This window comes from Salvelinus namaycush, chromosome 38 (genome assembly GCF_016432855.1).
Source record: "Salvelinus namaycush isolate Seneca chromosome 38, SaNama_1.0, whole genome shotgun sequence".
In the NCBI taxonomy this organism is placed as follows: domain Eukaryota; kingdom Metazoa; phylum Chordata; class Actinopteri; order Salmoniformes; family Salmonidae; genus Salvelinus; species Salvelinus namaycush.
The window spans coordinates 6,272,217-6,297,087 of NC_052344.1; the positions used below are offsets into that span (position 1 = coordinate 6,272,217).

The 24,871-nt window shown below is 45.3% G+C and overlaps 1 protein-coding gene across 1 annotated transcript in view; it reads left to right on the plus strand.

Moving 5' to 3' along the window:
* LOC120032326 (metabotropic glutamate receptor 8-like) overlaps positions 1–24,871 on the plus strand; it is a 253,034-nt gene that overhangs the window by 91,373 nt on the left and 136,790 nt on the right. Inside the window, exon 2 of the mRNA XM_038978369.1 lies at positions 4,523–4,739. Coding sequence (XP_038834297.1) covers positions 4,523–4,739 — 217 coding nt within the window. The remainder of the gene's footprint in view (positions 1–4,522; positions 4,740–24,871) is intronic.

A 24,871-nucleotide genomic window follows, 5' to 3' on the forward strand; every position in this document is an offset into this window, starting at 1 on the left:
ATTGAAGATGTAGCTAGCGTAACAGTCTTTCATTGAAGATGTAGCTAGCGTAACAGTCTTTCATTGAAGATGTAGCTAGCGTAACAGTCTTTCATTGAAGATGTAGCTAGCGTAACAGTCTTTCATTGAAGATGTAGCTAGCGTAACAGTCTTTCATTGAAGATGTAGCTAGCGTAACAGTCTTTCATTGAAGATGTAGCTAGCGTAACAGTCTTTCATTGAAGATGTAGCTGTGTGTGTGTGTACACTTCTTTGTGTGTGTTATGTGTGTGTGTGCACACTGTGTGTGTGTTATCTGTGTGTGTGCACACTCCTGTGTGTGTGTTATGTGTGTGTTTGCACACTCCTGTGTGTGTGTTATGTGTGTGTGTGTGCACATTCCTGTGTGTGTGTTATGTGTGTGTTTGCACACTCCTGTGTGTGTGTTATGTGTGTGTTTGCACACTCCTGTGTGTGTGTTATGTGTGTGTGTGTGTGCACACTCCTGTGTGTGTGTTATGTGTGTGTGTGTGCACACTCCTGTGTGTGTATGTGTGTGTGCACACTTCTGTGTGTGTTATGTGTGTGTGTGTGTGTGTGTGCACACTTCTGTGTGTGTTATATGTGTGTGTGTGCACACTTCTGTGTGTGTGTTACGCGTGTATGTGCATACAGAGCATTCGGAAAGTATTCAGACCCCTTGCCTATTTTCAAATTTTGTTACGTTAAGACTTATTTTAAAATGGATTCAATAGTATTTTCCCCTCATCAATCTACAATCTATCTATCAATCGACAAATTAAAAACAGGTTTTTATAAAATTTATAAAAAATAAGAAACGGAAATATCTCATATAAATAAGTACTCAGAACCTTTAATCAGTACTTTGTTGAAGCTCCTTTAGCAGCGATTACAGCCCCGAGTCTTCTTGGGTATGATGCTACAAGCTTGGTACACCTGTATTTGGGGAGTTTCTCCCATTCTTCTCTGCAGATCCTCTCAAGCTCTGTCAGGTTGGATGGGGAGCGTCACAGCACAGCTATTTTTCAGGTTTCTCCAGAGATGTTCAAGTCCGGGCTATCGATGGGCCTCTCAAGGACATTCATAAGACTTGTCCCGAACCCACTCCTGTGTTGTCTTGCCTGTGTGCTTAGGGTTGTTGTCATGTTGGAAGGTGAACCTTCGCCCCAGTCTGAGGTGCTGAGTGCTCTGAAGCAGGTTTTCATCAAGGATCTCTCTGTACTTTGCTCCATTAATCTTTCCCTCGATCCTGACTAGTCTCCCAGTCCCTGCAGCTGAAAAACATCCCCACAGAATGATGCTGCCACCACCATACTTCACCGTAGGGATGGTGTCAGGTTTCCCCACAGACGTTATGTTTTGCATTCAGGCAAAATAGTTCAATCTTGGATTCATCAGACCAGAGAATCTTGTTTCTCATGGTCTGAGAGTCCTTTAGGTGCATTTTGGGAAAACTCCAAGCGGGCTGTCATGTGCCTTTTACTGAGGAGTGGCTTCCGTCTGGCCACTCTACCATAAAGGCCTGATAGGTGGAGTGCTGCAGAGATGGTTGTTCTTCTGGAAGGTTCTCCCATCTCCACAGAGGAACTCTAGAGCTCTGTCAGAGTGATCATCAGGTTCTTGGTCACCTCCCTGACCAAGGTCCTTCTCCCCCTGATTATTCAGTTTGGCTGGGCGGCCAGCGCTAGGAAGAGTCTTTGTGGTTCCAAACTTCTTCCATTTAAGAATGATGGCCACTGTGTTTCCCCTTCAATACTGCAGAAATGTTTTGGTACCCTTCCCCAGATCTGTGCCTCGACACAATCCTGTCTCGAAGCTCTACGGACAATTCCTTCAACCTCATAGCTTGGTTTTTGCTCTAACAGGCACTGTCAACTGTGGGACCTTATATAGACAGGTGTGTGCCTTTCCAAATCATGTCCATTCAATTGAATTTACCACAGGTGGACTCCAATCAAGTTGTAGAAACATCTCAAGGATGATCATTGGAAACAGGATGCACCTGAGTTCAATTTGAGTCTCATAGCAAAGGGTCTGAATACTTATGTAAATAAGGTATTTTTGCATATCTTTTTTTATACATTTGCAAACATTTCTAAAAACCTGTTTTTTCTTCGTCATTATGGGCTATTGTGTGTAGATAATGAGGAAAATCCATTTTAGAATAAGGCTGTAACGTAACAATGTGGTAAAAGTCAAGGTGTCTGAATACTTTCCAAATGCACTGAATGTGGTGTTTAAGTATGTGTGTGTGGGAGTGGGAGCATACGAGTGTGAGTGTGTGTACACGTCTGTGTGTGTGTCAGTGTGTGAAAGAGAGTGTGTGTGTTTAATTCAGCCGTGGGCAGCCTCTCCCTCCTGACAAATCAACCTGTCAGTCTCTCACCCGGATTCCATTACTTCGCCATCTGACTTCCAGCTCTGTCCTGCATGTCTGTCTGCGTGCCCTTTATGCCTCCCCAAGCCTCTCTCTCTCTTTACCTCCCTATCCAAGCCCCTCTCTCTTTACCTCCCTATCCAAGCCTCTCTCTTTCCACCTCCCTATCCAAGCCTCTCTCTTTCCACCTCCCTATCCAAGCCTCTCTCTCTCCACCTCTCTATCCAAGCCTCTCTCTACCTCTCTATCCAAGCCTCTCTCTACCTCTATCCAAGCCTCTCTCTACCTCTCTATCCAAGCCTCTCTCTACCTCTATCCAAGCCTCTCTCTTTCCACCTCCCTATCCAAGCCCCTCTCTCTCTTTACCTCTCTATCCAAGCCTCTCTCTCTCCACCTCTCTATCCAAGCCTCTCTCTTTCCACCTCCCTATCCAAGCATCTCTCTCTCCACCTCTCTATCCAAGCCTCTCTCTACCTCTCTATCCAAGCCTCTCTCTACCTCTATCCAAGCCTCTCTCTACCTCTCTATCCAAGCCTCTCTCTACTTCTCTATCCAAGCCTCTCTCTACCTCTCTATCCAAGCCTCTCTCTACCTCTCTATCCAAGCCTCTCTCTACCTCTCTATCCAAGCCTCTCTCTACCTCTCTATCCAAGCCTCTCTCTACCTCTATCCAAGCCTCTCTCTACCTCTCTATCCAAGCCTCTCTCTACCTCTCTATCCAAGCCTCTCTCTACTTCTCTATCCAAGCCTCTCTCTACCTCTCTATCCAAGCCTCTCTCTACCTCTCTATCCAAGCCTCTCTCTACCTCTCTATCCAAGCCTCTCTCTACCTCTATCCAAGCCTCTCTCTACCTCTCTATCCAAGCCTCTCTCTACCTCTCTATCCAAGCCTCTCTCTACTTCTCTATCCAAGCCTCTCTCTACTTCTCTATCCAAGCCTCTCTCTACCTCTCTATCCAAGCCTCTTTCTACTTCTCTATCCAAGCCTCTCTCTACTTCTCTATCCAAGCCTCTCTCTACTTCTCTATCCAAGCCTCTTTCTACTTCTCTATCCAAGCCTCTCTCTACCTCTCTATCCAAGCCTCTCTCTACCTCTCTATCCAAGCCTCTCTCTACCTCTATCCAAGCCTCTCTCTACTTCTCTATCCAAGCCTCTCTCTACTTCTCTATCCAAGCCTCTCTCTACCTCTCTATCCAAGCCTCTTTCTACCTCTCTATCCAAGCCTCTCTCTGCCTCTCTATCCAAGCCTCTCTTTACTTCTCTATCCATGCCTCTCTCTTCTTCTCTATCCAAGCCTCTCTCTACTTCTCTATCCAAGCCTCTCTCTACCTCTCTATCCAAGCCTCTCTCTACTTCTCTATCCAAGCCTCTCTCTACCTCTCTATCCAAGCCTCTCTCTACCTCTCTATCCATGCCTCTCTCTTCTTCTCTATCCAAGCCTCTCTCTACTTCTCTATCCAAGCCTCTCTCTACCTCTCTATCCAAGCCTCTCTCTGCCTCTCTATCCAAGCCTCTCTCTACTTCTCTATCCATGCCTCTCTCTTCTTCTCTATCCAAGCCTCTCTCTACCTCTCTATCCAAGCCTCTCTCTGCCTCTCTATCCAAGCCTCTCTCTACTTCTCTATCCATGCCTCTCTCTACTTCTCTATCCAAGCCTCTCTCTTCTTCTCTATCCAAGCCTCTCTCTGCCTACCTTCACACCCCAACCTGTCTCCTGTCTGGGGCTCTCCGGCGTTGTTTCTCTGCCTGTCTGTCTCAGGCGCCTCGGCTGGGCTCTCTCCTTCTCTGAGGCTCTTTCAGCTGGGATGTCTGATCTCTGATAAACCACTTGGATGGAGTATGACCTTTGGCTAGTGTAATCTATCTCAATTTCTTCAGTGCCATGCTATCAGTAATTACCTTCTCATTCTGTCCCCCTATCCTCTGGAGAGGGACACCCTTTCTACTCTCATCTCTCAACGCATTCCTTCATCTCTCTCTCTCTCTCTCTCTCTCTGCTTACTCTGTCTTTCCTCAGAATCCCCTCAGATTAGCTATACGTGTCCTTGGCTCCAGATGCACATTCTAACCTGTTAAACACCTTCTTCTCTCCTGCTCCGTCCCAACTCACCCCTTCCTTCTTTTCTCTCTCCCTCGCTCCTCAGATCCCTCAGATCAGCTATGCGTCCACGGCCCCGGAGCTCAGTGACAACACGAGGTATGACTTCTTCTCCCGTGTCGTACCGCCGGACTCCTACCAGGCCCAGGCAATGATGGACATCGTCACGGCGATGGGATGGAACTACGTGTCCACGCTCGCCTCCGAGGGGAACTACGGCGAGAGCGGTGTCGAGGCCTTCGTGCACATCTCCCGGGAAACAGGTACGTGGCACAGCGAGAACATGCTCAGACACACTCTAACACACAGTACTGAATGGAGGTCCTGTATCTTCATGAACACAGTCCACAGTTCTTGAGCGTTTGGCCATCTCTCTTCAGTGATGGGTCTCTGTGGAACTCAGTAACAACAGTAGCTGCCCTGGTAGATGTCAGTCTCAAATATCTATATTTAAAAACGTCAGCGATATTAACTATCAGACAGTGTCTGTCAGCTACAGATTGACAGTCAGTCAGCATTAAAAAAAAAAGAAAACGTATTTCATCAGATACACTCTCTGGTGGTTTTAACTTGTCGTTGTGTGTTTGTTGAGAGTGCTCGGCTTTGTCAGCGATCACCGGTGCCTATTTTTCTTAGTGTGGGAAGGGAAACATCAAATGACACCTCATTCCAAATATCCTGAAATGCATAATGTTTGTTTGGGGAATATGCCATCAATTCAGACACGTGAATTCCCCCCCAAACTCACAGATAGATCAGTGAGCATTTGTGTTGGAGCCGCTGCTGTGCCTACTGATGCAAGCAGTGCTGCTAGTTTCTACTGTGTGCCTTTACTGTGGGTTTCTACACTGTGCTGTGCTGAGGGCTATGCGGTGTGACAGTGAACAGTCAGCTGTTCAGATGTTTAGCCTTGCTAGGGCTGTGCAGATGTTGACATGGCTGGAGGGGACAGGGGTGGAGGAGGGGGGAGGGAATAGAAGGGAAGAAACAGCAGTGGAGCTGTTTGTCTGTCTGTCCATTTGATACGATGCTGAGCAACACATTTAAAAGCTAAAAGAGAATGCCCTGCAGATCCACACACTCAAACTAACATATTTCATTCAGTAGGCTCTGGGTAGAGGGCAAGTGCCCTCTCTCTCTCTCTCTCTCTCTCTCTCCCCCTATCTCTCTCTCTCTCTCTCTCTCTCTCTCTCTCTCTCTCTCTCTCTCTCCCTCACACCCTCTCTGTCCTCATCCCCAGTGATTGAATGATTGTGATTATTAAGTGATTGAGTTATTATTTAATAATGTTATTATTACTGTGTTGACTGCCGCCGCCTCCATTTACCCTCCTCCCCGCATGCTGCTACTGAGCAGCTGTAGTAATTGCTGTTTAATCGAGGAGTTATGATTCCCGAGACATTATGTGTGTGTGTTTGTGTTTGTGAAGCACGTCTCAGCTCCCTCTAGGCATAACAAGGATGTTTTCCCCTTAACGTGTAAGACGCACCTAACCATTAACAACGTGGTGATGGGGGATGTCTGTAGAGAGAGGGGATGGTGTGTCCATTTTAACTAGCAGAGTCTCTCATCCTGTGTGAGGGAGGGGAAAGAGAGGGAGTGAAAACAGGAGGAAGCGAGACGGAGAGGGAATGAAAGATTGACTATAGGTTGTAACAGTTTAGTACACCGTTTTCCTATTGATGTGTGTGAAGAAGGAGAGAGAAGAGGTGAGAGGGAGGAGACTGAGAGGGGGGAGAGATTGAGAGAGAGGGAGGAGAGAGGGAGGAGACAGAGATTGAGAGAGACAGAGAGATGGAGGAGAGAGAGAGAGTAGAGAGAGAGAGAGAGAGAGAGAGAGAGAGAGAGAGAGAGAGAGAGAGAGAGAGAGAGAGAGAGAGAGAGAGAGAGAGAGAGAGAGAGAGAGATGTTGAGGTAGAGAGAGAGAGAGAGATGTTGAGGTAGAGAGAGAGAGATGTTGAGGTAGAGAGAGAGAGAGATGTTGAGGTAGAGAGAGAGAGAGAGAGTTTATTTCACTTTTGTATATTATCTACCTCACTTGCTTTGGCAATGTTAACACATGTTTCCCATGCCAATAAAGCCCCTTGAAGAGGGAGGAGAGAGGGAGGAGACTGAGAGGGGGGAGAAATTGAGAGAGAGGGAGGAGAGAGGGAGGAGACAGAGATTGAGAGAGACAGAGAGATGTGAGAGAGAGCGAGGAGAGAGAGAGAGAGAGAGAGAGAGAGAGAGAGAGAGAGAGAGAGAGAGATGTTGAGGTAGAGAGAGAGAGAGAGATGTTGAGGTAGAGAGAGAGAGATGTTGAGGTAGAGAGAGAGAGATGTTGAGGTAGAGAGAGAGAGAGAGAGTTTATTTCACTTTTGTATATTATCTACCTCACTTGCTTTGGCAATGTTAACACATGTTTCCCATGCCAATAAAGCCCCTTGAATTGAATTTAATTGAATTGAGAGATGTTGAGGTAGAGAGATGTTGAGGTAGAGAGAGAGAGAGAGAGAGAGAGAGAGAGAGAGAGAGAGAGAGAGAGAGAGAGAGAGAGAGATGTTGAGAGAGAGATGTTGAGGTAGAGAGACAGATCCAGATGGGAGGTATTCTCTCTCTCCCGTCCAGACATCCAGATGACAGACTCTCCTCCTCCAGCTGTAGGATAAGAGGTGGATTACAACATAGAGACAGAGGATTCACACACACACACACACACACACACACACACACACACACACACACACACACACACACACACACACACACACACACACACACACACACACACACACACACACACACACACACACACACACACACACACACACACACACACACACACACACACACACAGACAGAGGGAGACAGAAGATATAATAGCCAGCCAATTAGTCTAGTAACTAACGCCACACGACAGTCAGATGAGAAAGTCAATAGGCATGCAACAATGAGCACCATGTTTCAGCGTCTGATTAGTGGAAGTAACACTCCCTGTCTCCTCTGTGTGTGTGTGTGTGTGTGTCTTCTCTGCTCCCCTGCCTCCCCCCTGGTAACAACCTCTCATAAACAACTATCCAATTGACCTTTGTTTCATTTGTTCATTAACCTTTGATTATCTGGAATTAATTCCATTCACATTTAGCAAACAAACCAGGGCTCCTAAACGAGATGCGTCCAAAAAAGATAATAACCGCAAATGATGAGCAAACACGGGATGAACGTAGGTTCACTGAGCCTGAACCGTTCCCTGGGACAGCTGTAGACTGACAGTTAGAATGACCAGCATCAGTGGATGGTGTGTCTATGTCTGTTTTTGTGTGTGTGTGTGCGCGCCTGTCCGTGTGCGTGTTTAGTGTGTGTGTTTCTGTGTGTGTGTGTGTGTGTGTTTGTTGACGTTAAGACATACGCCTCCCCCATTGCCTCTTCCTCTTGAGTAGCAGTGGATGCCTCACAAGGCTAGACGAGGCCAGTACACGACAGTGCTGACTATAGACTGACAGTCTAGAACGACCCACTGATGTTGGAGCAGACTTGATTTAACCCCGTTGTCTCTTAGCCTCTCCCTCATGCGTAGTAGTGGTCACCTCGAAGCAAGATCAGGCCAGTCCATGACACTGAATCCATGTGTAATGTCAGGGGTGGAGTACTGCATGGCCTATGATCTGATTGGCGGATGTTGACATTAGGACAGACACAATCCTATTCCTCTTGTGTGGTAGTGGGTGCCTAGAGGTTAGATCAGGCCGGTGCAGTACACGACGGTGCCGAAACGGTACAGTTTGTGGTGTCAGGAGAGAGGAGAGATATGGCTAGTGACATGATCATCAAGGGCTATAAGGCTTCACTTCATCACCAGGAGGAGTTTCACAGGAGATCACATGCCCTCGTGGAATAGCCTAGAGCGACAACCTCTCCTCACCCCCCCTGCACCCCATTTCCCCTCCTGCACCCCCTCACCCCTCCTGCACCCCATTTCCCCTTCTCTTCCTCTTCCACTCTCCAATAGTTAGTATCAGAACTAATTACACAGACAGACAGATCCAGGCAGAGGCTCTGACTATGGCCCGTCATGACCGGCCTCAGGCGGGCTGCCAGGGAGCGGAGGGTACTGACCATGAGTCACCATGGCTGATGAAAGGACACAGTGACAACACACTCCAGCCACCTTTCTCTCTCATGGTCATGAAGAAAGGCTTCATCTTCTGTCTCCAGACCCCTGGTCCGATCTGGCAGAGAGAGGCAGTACCTGACTGGGCCAGCAATAATGAACACGGCTCCGAATCAATTACCTTCTCCTGGTGCAACGCCAGTTTATCTCAGCCTCTGTCCCCCAGGTGATACCAACCCAACCCAGCTCAGCACCTGCCACTACGCAGCACCACCTTCTGCCAGCCTGGACAAACCCGTAGAGCTTTGACCCTTAACCAACCATTATAACCAGGAGAGGGACACCCTGGCCTTACATCACCCAAGCCTGCTGTTTTCGCTGCTGGGGTGAAGAAGAGAGGATAAGTCAGGTAGCCTGTGTGTCTGCCTTGGTACCTACCCATCGTGTCTGTGTACCACAGGTCTCTGAGCCTCTGTGTGTGTGTGTGTGTGTGTGTGTGTGTGTGTGTGTGTGTGTGTGTGTGTGTGTGTGTGTGTGTGTGTGTGTGTGTGTGTGTTTGTGTGTTTGTGTGTGTGTGTGTGTGTGTGAGCCTCGAGGGATTAGGGAAACTACATCTCCACAATGTAACGGACTGCGAGCTTTAGTCACCAGCCCTGAACAGAGAACAGATACCAGCACCAGCCCACAATGACTGTTCTATAGCAGCCCAACTGGCACGGGAGAGAAATTCATAGCACCACAGACGGACGAGCGAAGACAAAACATCTCTTTGAGAATCATTCATTAAAGGGTTATCGCAACGAGCTATTTAATTAGCTTTGTAGGATTGAATGTTTTAATCTCCAGACTTGTATCTCCATTTCTGTCTGAAATCCTCGCTGTCCCTCAACTATAGTGGAAGTCTGACTCATTTTACAGACCATAATATTGTTTGAGTCAGCCTAAAGCTGTGTGTGTGTGTGTGTGTGTGTGTGTGTGTGTGTGTGTGTGTTTGTGTGTGTGTGAGAGAGAGAGAGAGAGTGTGTGTGGAAACCTTGTTCTCAGTTACTCTGTCCCCACAGATCAGTTGTGGACAAAAACACAGGTGACAAGATTCAGTACATCTGCCTTCATCTGTGTATTCATCATGCCACACCACAGCACTGTATGATATGCCGTATAAGACTCTGTGTTGATTGATGATGGAGGGAGTAGAGCGCTTATATGGAGGAAGAAAGAGGAGGATGACATTGACAACGTAGTGGTAGGCCTATCCTTCACTGTCAGTCGATGTCCCCCGCCTTAGTCTCCCAGATCCTTGTCCTTGATTATGGGCTTCTGAGGATCAAGGGGAGATGATGCAATTCATCATCGTCAGAGAGAGAGAGAGAGAGAGAGAGAGAGAGAGAGAGAGAGAGAGAGAGAGAGAGAGAGAGAGACAGAGAGACAGAGAGAGAGGGGAGAGAGAGGGGAGAGAGAGGGGAGAGAGAGGGGAGAGAGAGAGGAGAGAGAGACAGAGAGAGAGACAGAGAGAGAGACACAGAGAGAGAGAGAGAGACAGAGAGAGAGACAGAGACAGAGACAGAGACAGAGACAGAGACAGAGACAGAGAGAGAGAGAGAGAGAGAGAGAGAGAGAGAGAGAGAGAGAGAGACAGAGACAGAGACAGAGAAACAACATCAAACAATCATTTGTAACCAATTAACGCAGCAGAGTTCTGTATATCTCAAGGTGAAAGCCGCCATTCCCGTTGTCGCCAGGCATCTCTGGTTTGACTTTGTTGTTGTGGAGTTCGTTGTAGTGTTCGCTAGACAGTAGTTCTCTTATCAAATGACCCCGTTTCTCCGTGAGTATTACTGAAGTCAACAACATGAGCTCCATAAAGGCAGTTGTACCACCCTGTTACAGTCGTTGGAGGTGGTGATTTGGTATGTCTAAACATGTGCTGATACTGGGTCACTGCTTTCCTGACTGTGTACACACTAAAAAAACAAGTGTTCCTCAAGGTTTTTTTGGGGGGGGGAAAGATGATGCTTTTATGTGGAACAATAATGACTCAAAGAACTCTTCAATGGTTCTTTACAGTTCAGAGAAGGGTTCTTCGCTCTTTTAGTGATAATTCAAATGTAGGGGAGGCGGCTCATTAGAATATTTTGGGGCGTCGGTTGCGCACAGCTCTTTCTGTGCAAACCGTGAGTCTGAGTGTCATTCCATTCTCATCTCATGTGTTCTGCTAAGCTGTGTAAATGTATACATGACTATGGCCAGTATGTGTGTTGAGGAGGCACATGTGGTCTTGTCTCAATTAAGAACAGTTGATTAATTCTGTCAGTGCTTCTCAACGATCTTCTCAGGGACCGCCAGCTGTTCCAGAGGGTGCCTACTTGATTTAACATGTAAATAGAATAAGGTTTACCAGAATCTGTTCTTCAAAAGGATTTACAAAGAACCTTTCAGAATGAGGAAGGTTCTTTATAGAACCGTTCTCCGTAAAGGTTCTACAAATAACCATAAAAAAGGGTTCTATATAGCCCCCGAAAGGGTTGTAACCATAGCAGAACCCTTTATTGGTGCTACTACAACCTTTTTGAATGTCTATTAGAACAATAGGACAGGGTTCTTTAAATACAAGTTCCATTTAGAACCTTATGAGCATGGGTCTTTATTGAACCTTCAAAAAAGGTTCCGCTATGGTTACAAGCCAAAGAACCCTTATATGGTACTGTTTAGAACCATTATTGTTTAGTGTGGCGTCATTTCCTTTCAGACACGGAGAGGGTCGACCACAGACAGACAGCAGTCTCTGCACCCATAGATACTCGCGTATTGTGTCTGTGTGTTTCTCTGTGCGTATGTACACCAAACAGTGTGAAACGTGTCCCTTTTTCCACCCCATAGGGACCTCATCTGGTCACTATCCCTGCCTGGCGTCCCAAACTCCTCAAGCGACGGGACGAAATAACACAGACAGTTCACCTCTATATACCCCACAGCCAATTTGCACAGCATCACTGCAGAACTGTGTTATTGTGAGTTTGTATGTGTGTTTGCGTGCGTGCGTGCGTACGTGCAGGAGAGCGCTAGAGAAGAGTGTGTGAATCTGCCTGCACGACCCAAAAGCACTTTACCGGCTGCATAGTTCCGCTCCAGTGACTTCAGTTTTACTCTCCGGCTGTAGAACCATCTTCAGAGAAGGGGTCAAATATCATGGTTAAAATACATTGCAAAACCAAAAGGTGGATTATTGTTTGGTAAAAAAAAAAAAAGCCGAATGACTGCTGCAGATGTCAATATGTCGGTGTGCTTACCGAATGCCAACCTATTCACCACGTTTCTGAAATCTCTGTCTTTGCAGTTTAGAATGTAATGGCAGATTTGTCTTTGTATACAGGCACTATTGGCTCTTAGCTGTACTATCCTGACGTAATCATGCTATGAATATATCTAGCGTAAATGACTACATTTGTAGTCTGCTAGGTTTTAGTTTTGGCATGTAGTGAAACGTGGGTGGATGGCTTGGGATCACTATAATTAGTGATTCAGTAAACAAACAGATCGATTAAAATATAGTGGCTCAACCTCGACATTTTTGTGTTCACAACAGACTTAAAGACACGTATGTGATGAATAACCCCGTGCCAAAAGGTCAATGTTCATTTAAGCAGTTTTTATGTTTCGTTCGGCTCTAATTGGGTAAATTGATTGAAGCGGGCTTCACATACACAAAAACAAATCATTAGGAAAAACTGAATCTGAAATGTTATCAATATACCATACCATCTGAAGAACTTTTTGGATATGTTGGTCCATGATTAAAAACAAGTTGGTCAAGCTAAGGAGGATCAGAACTCTACTTCAGAAATCTACTCGCCTTTCTTGGATGGACACAGCATATATGGTTAGACTACAACCTGTCCTAACAGTATCCAGAACCATTTCTAGAACCTTTGATATTCTCTTATACTAGGCATCAATATGGTGTTTCACTAGACATGCACAGACACAATCGGTCTGGCCAGTGATTGTTCCTTGCTTGTCTAACTCAGACCAGACCAGTTGCTCACAGACACGAATGTGTCTGAACCTCCACCTGGAAGGTTGGCGAGTCGATCCCAGATATCCGTGCTAGACCAGGAAGTGTTCTCCTCAGACACGTACAGGCGGGGCCTGATTAGCCGGGTCTGAATGGGCCAGAATTGCATTTCTGTCGGCATGGCAAATGTATAGTGTCTCTGTTACAATGATCAGTGTCTGACTCCTGCCCCGGGACAAGGGAGAGTCATTTAACACTCTTTATCTCTCTCCCTCTCTGTCTACCCTCCTCCCTATTCCTCTATCTCTCACTCTCCCTCGTTCCCATTCCTTCTCTCTCTCACTCTCCCTCTCCTACTCCATCTCTCTCTCTCACCCCCTCCATCTCTCTCTCTTTTTTTCACCTTTATTTAACCAGGTAGGCTAGTTGAGAACAAGTTCTCATTTACAACTGCGACCTGGCCAAGATAAAGCAAAGCAGTGCGACACATACAACAACACAGAGTTACACATGGAATAAACAAACATACAATCAATAATACAGTAGAAAAATCTATATACAGCATGTGCAAATGAGGAGGTAATAAGAGGTAAGAGAGATAAGAGAGGTAAGAGAGGTAAGAGAGGTAAGGCAATAAAGGCAATAAAAAGGCCATGGTGGCAAAGTAATTACAATATAGCAATTAAACACTGGAATTGTAGGATGTGCAGAAGATGAATGCGCAAGTTGAGATACTGGGGTGCAAAGGAGCAGGATAAATAAATAAATAAATACAGTATGGGGATGAGGTAGATTGGATGGGCTATTTACAGATGAGCTATGTACAGGTGCAGTGATCTGTGAGCTGCTCTGACAGCTGGTGCTTAAAGCTAGTGAGGGAGGTAAGAGTCTCCAGCTTCAGAGACTTTTGCAATTCGTTCCAGTCATTGGCAGCAGAGAACTGGAAGGAAAGGCGGCCAAGGGAGAATTGGCTTTGGGGGTGACCAGAGAGATATACCTGCTGGAGCGCGTGCTACATGTGGGTGCTGCTATGGTGACCAGCGAGCTGAGATAAAGCGGGGCTTTACCTAGCAGAGACTTGTAGATGACCTGGAGCCAGTGGGTTTGGCGACGAGTATGAAGCGAGGGCCAGCCAACGAGAGCATACAGGTCGCAGTGGTGGGTAGCATATGGGGCTTTGGTGACAAAACGGATGGCACTGTGATAGACTGCATCCAATTTGTTGAGTAGAGTGTTGGAGGCTATTTTGTAAATGACATCGCCGAAGTCGAGGATCGGTAGGACGCTCTCTCTCTCTCTACCCCTCTCCTCTCTCTCTACCCCTCTACCTCCTCCTCTCTTTGTGCATTTAGTGAGAGCTAAGACACCTGATTTGTTGTGCTCCTACCCCGTGTTCAACATCGACCTGCTGGAGGATGTAGAAGTAGCCTGTCAGATGTCTGTTAACTACAGCAGATACAGATATTCCTCCCAGTGCTGCTAACATATATGCCTCCCAGTGCTGCTAACAGATATTCCTCCCAGTGCTGCTAACAGATATTCCTCCCAGTGCTGCTAACAGATATTCCTCCCAGTGCTGCTAACAGATATTCCTCCCAGTGCTGCTAACAGATATTCCTCCCAGTGCTGCTAACAGATATTCCTCCCAGTGCTGCTAACAGATAGGCCTCCCAGTGCTGCTAACAGATAGGCCTCCCAGTGCTGCTAACAGATAGGCCTCCCAGTGCTGCTAACAGATATTCCTCCCAGTGCTGCTAACATATAGGCCTCCCAGTGCTGCTAACATATAGGCCTCCCAGTGCTGCTAACATATAGGCCTCCCAGTGATGCTAACAGATATTCCTCCCAGTGCTGCTAACATATAGGCCTCCCAGTGCTGCTAACATATAGGCCTCCCAGTGCTGCTAACATATATGCCTCCCAGTGCTGCTAACATATAGGCCTCCCAGTGCTGCTAACAGATAGGCCTCCCAGTGCTGCTAACAGATAGGCCTCCCAGTGCTGCTAACAGATAGGCCTCCCAGTGCTGCTAACATATAGGCCTCCCTGTGCTGCTAACATATAGGCCTCCCAGTGCTGCTAACATATAGGCCTCCCTGTGCTGCTAACAGATAGGCCTCCCAGTGCTGCTAACAGATATTCCTCCCAGTGCTGCTAACAGATAGGCCTCTCAGTGCTGCTAACAGATAGGCCTCCCAGTGCTGCTAACATGTAGGCCTCTCTGTGCTGCTAACAGATATTCCTCCCAGTGCTGCTAACAGATAGGCCTCCCAGTGCTGCTAACAGATAGGCCTCCCAGTGCTGCTAACATATAGGCCTCCCAGTGCTGCTAACATATAGGCCTCCCAGTGCTGCTAACATATAGGCCTCCCAGTGCTGCTAACAGATAGGCCTCCTAGTGCTGCTAACATATAGGCCTCCCAGTGCTGCTAACATATAGGCCTCCCAGTGCTGCTAACATATAGGCCTCCCAGTGCTGCTAACATATAGGCCTCCCAGTGCTGCTAACATATAGGCCTCCCAGTGCTGCTAACAGATATTCCTCCCAGTGCTGCTAACAGATAAGCCTCCCAGTGCTGCTAACATATAGGTCCCGTGTGGCTCAGTTGGTAGAGCATGGCGCTTGCAACGCCAGGGTTGTGGGTTCAATTCACACGGGGGGACCAGGGTTCAATTCCCACGGGGGGACCAGGATGAATATGTATGAACTTTCCAATTTGTAAGTCGCTCTGGATAAGAGCGTCTGCTAAATGACTTAAATGTAAATGTAAATATAGGCCTCCCAGTGCTGCTAACAGATAGGCCTCCCAGTGCTGCTAACATATATGCCTCCCAGTGCTGCTAACATACAGGCCTCCCAGTGCTGCTAACAGATAGGCCTCCCTGTGCTGCTAACAGATAGGCCTCTCTGTGCTGCTAACATATATGCCTCCCAGTGCTGCTAACAGATATGCCTCCCAGTGCTGCTAACAGATAGGCCTATCTGTGCTGCTAACAGATAGGCCCCCCTGTGCTGCTCTGCTCCCACTAACTGAACAAACTGACACTCTTACTTTTCACTTTTACAAAGAGTTAATATCTACCAGAGAGAAATTAGTGAGAATGAGTCAGAGATTGCGTCAGCGAGAGAGAGAGAGCGAGAGAGAGAGAAGGCACACACACACAACAACACACACACATGCACAACAAACAGACAGACAGACAGACAGACAGACAGACAGACAGACAGACAGACAGCTAGACTTCTACAGGAATTCCTCTCTGATCTCATGAGGGCTGTAGCAGGCTGTGTGTGTGTGTGAGTGTGTGTGAGTGTTTGTGAGTGAGTGGATTTGTGTGTGCATTCGTGCATGCTTCAGGGCTGTAGCAGGAGGTGGAACCCATCGGAAGTCATCTATCTGCACCATGCTCAGTTAGGCTGGCTCCTTTCACACGAACCACAGTCCACATACAAACCATGGAGACTAGATGGAGAGCTCTGACAGAGCTCGTAGGCTAGTTAAGGTATCTTACTGAGAGATGTGCAGTCATGTTGCTGGGTTATATACTAGAATAAGTGAATAGGAGTCATGTGTTTTTGACATTTCTTTGTCATTGAAAGCTTTTGTTGTTGTTGCTGTGTGTGGACATTGCTAGCAAAGTTCAGTACCTTTTTAAAGGGTATTTCATTTTTTAAAATCTTTTTAAAATTATTTTTATTACACTCTGATGCCTGTCTCATCATCTATCAAAACGATAGTATACCTTGTTACCTTAAACAGCATCTCCTCAATATATTGTAAAGGGAACTATTTGCAGTTGAAACTGATTTTCTTTAGCAGTGAGGACTTGACTTTGAATTGTCTAACTTTATTTACATCTACAGCTGTCAAATGTACATCCAAATGCCCAGTGGTCCCTGCTGAGTTTAGAATGACCCAATTATGTAATTGTGTCAGGAATTGACAAATGGCAGCAGGTAATGGGCCTTTTCTAAAGCACCCAGTCTTACCTAGCATCCTAACAGCCTAGCAGCCTAACAGACAGATGGAGCGAGAGATGAGGAGGGCCCTTGTGAAAGAGTATAACAATGTTGCATTTCTCTCCTTCTCAAAAACACAAAGGAAGTTCAGTGCCTGACAAGTCATTTATTCTCCCCACCACCAAATAGTATAAAAGCAGGGATTTATTAAAAGTTTCCATCATCCCCTAGCCTCCCATCTTTTCACTTCAGAAAACGTGTATTATGCGGTAGAAGGATGGAAATGTATGCAGGGTTTAGGCATGGGGTTTTCATTTCCCTCTATTTTTTCAACCTCTCTCACCCATTTTACATGCCTCTGTTCCTGAGGCTGGAGGCTGCAGCTAGGGTACCTGGGGGGGGGGGGGGGGGGGGGGGTGTTGGTAGGTAACGAGAGTCTGTCGGTCCTTTCATTCGTCTGTCTGGGTGGGGTGGTGGTGGGGGGTTTGCAAAACCAACCTTGGATCAGTCTCTGGAGACATCCTTCGCTCTGAGTGATGAAGAGGATTAAAATGGTTCCACACCTCCGTAGCTAAAAGGAGTGAGAGAGGCAGAGACGTGAGAATTGCCTGAGAGTCTGGCAAGTCTAGTCTGTCCCCTGTCCCCAGCCACCTTTCTTGGAAATCGACGGAGGGGGGGTGGTGGAGTGGACAGCACACTATGTTGCTGTGAAGAGAGAGAGAGAGAAATGTGTAAACGGGTTGCTCAATGCGTCATTGCTTAGTCCCGACTCGCTGGTGTCTGTCACTCTCTCTGGTTCGGATGCCAGACGTTATTAACGCATGTCACTTTCACAAAACATCTGGTTCTTATTCTATCATTACACTCTTAGAAAAGAGGGTTCCAAAAGAGTTCTTTGGCTTTCCCCATAGGAGAACCTTTTTGGGTCCCAGGTAGAACTATTTTGGGTTCCATGTAGAACCCTCTGCACTGTTAACCCTTTGACACATACCAACACACACGGGTGTGATCATTCTACAGTGGTCTCTGCAGCTTACACTCAAACAGGTGTGATTAGAACGCTTATTTAGAAGGTCCAGTTTTGATTGACGCAGTGGTCAGCATTTGAGCTGGCCACACTGTTTTTGCACAAACACAGTCCATGCAACAATTTAAAAGATGTTGCTGAGTTACAGTTCATATGAGGAAATCAGTCAATTGAAATAAATTAATTAGGCCCTAATCTGTGGATTTCCCATGACTGGGCAGGGGCACAGCCACTTGGGAGCCAGGCCGAGCCACTGGGGAGCCAGGCCCAGCCATTCAGAATGAGCTTTTCCCCACAAAAGGGCTTTATTACAGACAGAAATACTCCTCCGCACCCCTCCCTCCCCGCTTCTGACGATCCCGCAGGTGAAGAAGCCGGATGTGGAGGTCCTGGGCTGGCGTAGTTACACGTGGTCTGCGGTTGTAAAACTGGCAAATGTCTGCATACTTCATCTGCGGAAACACTGTATAAAATAATCATTAAGTCAAAAAAGTTTGGAATTACCCACAATTCTCTGAAAACAGAGCCACGTGGCAAGGTGGGAAGTGCAAGGAGATTTAAACCAGACTTTCAATTAGTTAAATCACTAAATTGTCTTTATCTTTGGTTATCCTCATAAAATATACTTACATTTTGAGCAACATATTAAGTTGGATTTATATATATTTTTTTAAGTAAAATTAAATCAACAAAGCATTTCAATTACTTGCATATATTTTTATTAAGTGTATGTTGGTTATTTTTTTGAGTCAATTACAATTCACCACATACTACGTTTTTTTTACAGTGTGGATGAGTGTGTAAAATCCCAATTAAATTCCAATGAAATGTACCATCTTACTGCCCCAGAAATCGGGGGTTAAAAGGGTTTTAGGGTTTTGTGAAAAGGGTTTTACCTGGAACCAAAAATGTTTTTTCAAAGGGTTATCTTATGGGGACAGCCGAAGAACCCTTTTAGGTTCTAGATAGCAACTTTTTTCAAAGAGTGTAGACTGTACAAGTTGTATCCATTGCAAATTACACAAATTGATTTTATTTGCCCCCATAGTCTTGTTGGACATCATCAGTGCTTAATCCTGTCAGAACAGGAACCAGCACCTCTCAGTTTTGGACTGTTTCCATGCCAGGATCAGGTACCTCTCCTGGCATGAACAATTATTTTGTACAAATTCTAATAAAAGCAATCCAAATGAATTTAAATTGCTTCTGTAATTCTCCTGTCCCCTAAAAAAACGTAATTTGAAAATGTGCCTGATAGATCTATTCTAAGAATTGATTTGCGTTGGGCCGGCCTGGGTTTATGGTTTCCGCAACGTTGTAGCCTATAGACCAGGGGTGGGCAAACTTTTCGCTCGAGGGCCACGTCGAGATTTTGAAATTCAACAGAGGGCTGCATTTTTCTGCCGGGGGCCTCCCGAGTGGCGCAGCGTTCTAAGGCAGTGGTGTCACTACAGACCCAGGTTTTCTACGCAGACGACACCATTCTGTATACTTCTGGCCCTTCTTTGGACACTGTGTAAACTAACCTCCAGACGAGCTTCAATGCCATACAACTCTCCTTCCGTGGCCTCCAACTGCCCTTAAATGCAAGTAAAACTAAATGCATGCTCTTCAACCGATCGCTGCCCGCACCTGCCCGCCCGTCCAGCATCACTACTATGGACGGTTCTGACTTAGAATATGTGGACAACTACAAATACCTAGGTATCTGGTTAGACTGTAAACTCTCCTTCCAGACTCACATTAAGCATCTCCAATCCAAAATTAACTCTAGCATCGGCTTCCTATTTCACAACAAAGCATCCTTCACTCATGTTGCCAAACATACCCTCTTAAACCTGACTATCCTACCGATCCTTGACTTCGGCAATGTCATTTACAAAATAGCCTCCAACACTCTACTCAGCAAATTGGATTGTGTAAATTGGACACTCTACTCAGCAAGGAGATGATTGTGGACTACAGGAAAAGGAGGACCGATCACGCCCCCATTCTCAAAGACTGGGCTGTAGTGGAGCAGGTTGAGAGCTTCAAGTTCCTTGGTGTCCACATCACCAACAAACTAGAATGGTCCAAACACACCAAGACAGTCGTGAAGAGGGCATGACAAAGCCTATTCCCCCTCAGGAAACTAAAAAGATTTGGCATTTGTCCTGAGATCCTCAAAAGGTTCTACAGCTGCAATATCGAGAGCATCCTGGCTGGTTGCATCACTGCCTGGTACGGCAATTGCTCGGCTCTGACCGCAAGGCGGGTAGTGCGTACGGCCCAGTACATCACTGGGGCTAAGCTGCCTGCCATCCAGGACCTCTACACCAGGCGGTGTCAGGGGAAGGCCCTAAAAATTCTCAAAGACCCCAGCCACCCCAGTCATAGACTGTTCTCTCTACTACCGCATGGCAAGCGGTACCGGCGTGCCAAGTCTAGGACAAAAAGGCTTCTCAACAGTTTTTACCCCCAAGCCATAAGACTCCTGAACAGGTAATGAAATGGCTACCCGGACTATTTGCATTGTGTGCCCCCCCCCCACCCCTCTTTTACGCTGCTGCTACTCTCGGTTTTTCATATATGCATAGTCACTTTAACCATATCTACATGTACATACTACCTCAATCAGCCTGACTAACCGGTGTCTGTATGTAGCCTCGCTACTTTTACAGCCTCGCTACTGTATATAGCCTGTCTTTTTACTGTTGTTATATTTCTTTACTTACCTATTGTTCACCTAATACCTTTTTTGCACTATTGGTTAGAGCCTGTAAGTAAGCATTTCACTGTAAGGTCTACACCTGTTGTATTCGCCGTACATGACAAATAAACTTTGATTTGATTTGATGCAGTCTATCACAGTGCCATCCGTTTTGTCACCAAAGCCCCATATATACTACCCACCACTGCGACCTGTATGCTCTCATTGGCTTGCCCTCGCTTCATATTCGTCGCCGAACCAACTGGCTCCAGGTCATCTATAAGTCTTTGCTAGGTAAAGCCCCGCCTTATCTCAGCTCACTGGTCACCATAGCAGCACCCACCCGTAGCACACGCTCTAGCAGGTATATTTCACTGGTCACCCCCAAAGCCAGTTCCTCCTTTTGCCGCCTTCCCTTACAGTTCTCTGCTGCCAATGACTGTAACGAAATGCAAAAATCACTGAAGCTGGAGACTCATATCTCCCTCACTAACTTTAAACATCAGCTGTCAGAGCAGCTCACAGATCACTGCACATAGCCCATCTGTAAATTGCCCATCCAACTACCTCATCCCCATACTGTTATTTATTTATTTTGCTCCTTTGCACCCCAGTAGCTCTATTTGCACATTCATCTTCTGCACATCTATCACTCCAGTGTTTAATTTTTATATTGTAATTATTTTGCCACTATGGCCTATTTATTGCCTTACCTCCCTTATCTTACCTCATTTGCACACACTGTATATATACTTTTTCTATTGTATTATTGACTGTATGTTTGTTTATTCCATGTGTAACTTTATGTTGTTGTTTGTGTCGCACTGCTTTGCTTTATCTTGGCCAGGTCGCAGTTGTAAATGAAAACTTCTTCTCAACTAGCCTACCTGGCTAATCAAAGTGTCACTCCAATCAAACATCCGCTACTCCTTAAAAGCTTTCCTCCCACACTGTGGGGTCGAAGGGTCAAACATTACACACAGAAATAGACTGGTATTGGAGAGGAGAGAGTCAAGAAAAGCCATTTCCTGTCCATGTAATATTCATTACCAACCTTTTTATTCCCTTTGCCACCTTTGTCGCTTCAATTCTTAACGGTTCGATAGAAGTGTTCTGTTCTAGGATCAAGGGTAAAATGGTTCTATGGCATGCCATCCACACCAATAATGCTGTATTTCAATAATGGAATATCCTCATAGTCTACAATGCTATTTGACAGTCAGATCAACATCTGTGTCCTAAATGGCAGCCTATAGTGTACCACAGTGTGAGTCATAAGACCCATAAAACCTAGCGGTCAAATAAGGACATGGTTCCAATCTTTTTTACACCACATATTTTTCCCATAAAAATCCACTGTTCATTCGTCATGCTGTTTAAATGTACACTTCTGTCATGGCTGTATTATTTTCTATTTTTTTAGGGGGTAGTTCAGCTTTAATTTTGCTGATAGTTTGTGGCTTCAATCAATGTAATTGTCTTCGTAATTTACAATCCCCCATATATTGTTTTTGTAAAAATAGATAATATATATATATATATATATAAAATATATTTAACTAATGGATAACAACACTTAGACTAGTATATCCAGTTTGTACATACTATATACATTTTACGGACACAGTACATTTGACAATAGTTATCTTTAGTTTGTTTTTAGTCCCATCCTTCAGCTACCCTCAACCCCTCCCATCTATCTCTGAAGACCATATATATATATATATTAACTTTGCTGTTTCACAAAAGTTCTGACCTTCTATACATTTTGCAGAAACAGCATATTTCACATTAGTCACAAAAGTTCTGAACATTTCTGTTCTCATAGTTTCTACAGATTGTAAATGAAAGATCACTTTTTTTTGCTAAGAGAAATATTATATTATTGATCGATTCACTGACTTTTTAAATCACCCAGTAGTGCTATTTGCAGAGTTAGCTCCTGGTAAATGCTGGAATTCTTCAGACATTCCTGAACCTGCAACCAAAAACAAGCTACATATGGACAGTACCAAAACGATCTAATGATTCTGTCTCTTCGCAGCAAAATCTGCAGAGCTGGGATGGTTGTATCCCCCCCATATATATAACATTCTATTGGTTGCAAGAATTTTGTATAATAATTTAAATGGAAAAACTCTACGTTTTGAGTCCAGCGTTGTTTTCTGTATCAGTTCATAAACCATGTGCCATGGAATCAATCCATTGAAAATCTCCTTCCAACTATTTTGCAAATCTATATGGCACAGCTGTCAATTTTTTGGTCCTGAAATGAAACTGGTATACTTTTTTATTGATCACAATCTTCTTTAACCAATGTTGGTCTTTAATGCAGGGCCAACAGACAAGTTCCTTACTTTTTCCCCCTTCCACTTGGCTTTTCCATTTTTGCAATAATGCTACAATTAGTTGGTTGTAATTTTGAGTAGATCAGACATTTCCAGATATCTTTGTTATCTGCATGTATGACATAACTCCAACAGTCCTATTATTGATACAATTTACAAAGATTATACTCTTTTTTTTAAATCCAAAAATATAGCTTTTTTGCCAATTAGTATATTCGAGTTTAACCATAATATTTGTTGTAATATTTGTTTAGTCTTTTCTGGTGGATTAAACTGAAATTGCAACCAATTTTCTATGGCTTGTTTTAAAAATAGCAACATTTTGGAGATTATTTCATTTTCAAATAACTGAAAGTGAGAGGTTGTAATCTGAATAAAGGGAAAGAGGTCCTTCTTGAACATGGGGTGAGACATTCTTACTAATCTGCTAGAGAACCAGTCCGGATTTAAGTATAACTTTTGTATGACTGAAACCTTTAGTGAGAGGTCTAATGCTTTCATATTTAATAATTTATGCCCTCCAAATTAATATTCATTATATAAATATTTTGTCTGGTTTGCCGTTCCAAATAACACAGAATATTTTTTGCTCATATAATCAAGAAATCTAGTCGCTAGGTCAGATGACGCGGGTGCGACGCTACAGGACTGTTTTGCTAGCACAGACTATGTTCCAGGATTCAACCAATGGCATTGAGGAGTATACCACCTCAGTCACCGGCTTCATCAATAAGTGCATCAACGACGTCGTCCCTACAGTGGCTGTACGTACATATCCCAACCAGAAGCCATGGATTACAGGCAACATCGGCATGGAGCTAAAGGCCCGAGCTGCCGCTTTCAAGGAGCAGACGCTTATAAGAAATCCCACTATGCCCTCAGAAGAACCATCAGAAAGGCAAAGTATCAATACAGGACCAATATTGAATCCTACTACACCGGCTCTGACGCTCGTCGGATGTAGCAGGGCTTGAAAACTATTACTGCCTACAACGGGAGACCCAGCCACGAGCTGCCTAGTGACGCAAGCAATACTGAAGCATGCATGAGGGCACCAGCTGTTCGGGACGACTGTGTGATCACGCTCTCCCATAGCCAAAGTGAGCAAGACCTTTAAACAGGTCAACATTCACAAAGCAGGACAAGACGGATTACCAGGACGTGTACCCAAAGCATGCGCGGACCAAATGGCATGTGACTTCACTGACTTTTTTCGACCTCTCCCTGACCAATTCTGTAATACCTACATGTTTCAAACAGACCACCATAGTTCCTGTGCACAAGAAAGTGAAGGCAACCTGCCTCGTAGCACTCACTTCTGTCATCATGAAGTGCTTTGAGAGACTAGTCAAGGATCATGTCACCTCCACCCTACCTGTTACCCTAGACCCACTGCAATTTGCTTACCGCCCCAATAGGTCCACAGACGATGCAATCGTCATCACACTGCACACTTCCCTATCCCATCTGGACAAGAGGAATATGTACTGTATGTAGGAATACTATAGACTATAGCTCAGCATTCAACACCATAGTATCCTCCAAGCTCATCATTAAGCTCGAGGCCCTGGGTCTAAACCCCGCCCTGTGCATCTGGGTCCTGGACTTCCTGATGTACCCGGACTCCAGTTTAGTGGATAGAGCACATCCTGCAGGGTGTGATTGGGAGTTATCAGCTAACAGAGTGGACTGGACCGTTGACCTTGGCTGTGTGTTGACAGTGGAACCGTCAACATTCATTCCACAGCTCTGAGGGTATCTCACCCTGTCATCTATGTAGTAGCACGTTGTTGACACTTATCAGAGAGCTGCCCTCTGGCTCCAGGGTCAATCTCTTTCTCTAGTGTGTGTGGTGTTCGTGTGTGTATTTTTGTGTTTGCGTCTGTATCAACACATTTATTTGTACTCCAGCAAAAACTCAGAGGACACTCAGGACACTGAGCCTACTGTATCCTGAAGTCCTTTTGCCAAGAGTGTCCCTCAGCACGTATCAGGGTTATAGAACATTTATTTCCCCACCTTCTCATATTCAGACTTTGAAATTGTAGCGCTGCTGATTTGAATTCTTCCCCTTTAATCAGCGACTGATTGAAACCTAGAACACCAGGTGGGTTGATTCTCTGACCAAGGAATGACATTAATTAATCAACCAATTACTTACCAGGGAGAGAAAACTTGCAGACGTCGAGACCTGACTTTGAGCAGAAGAAAAAAAATCGCTCACCAACCAAAGAGTTTTTGTATGGAGGTCAACGAGAGAGAGTCGAT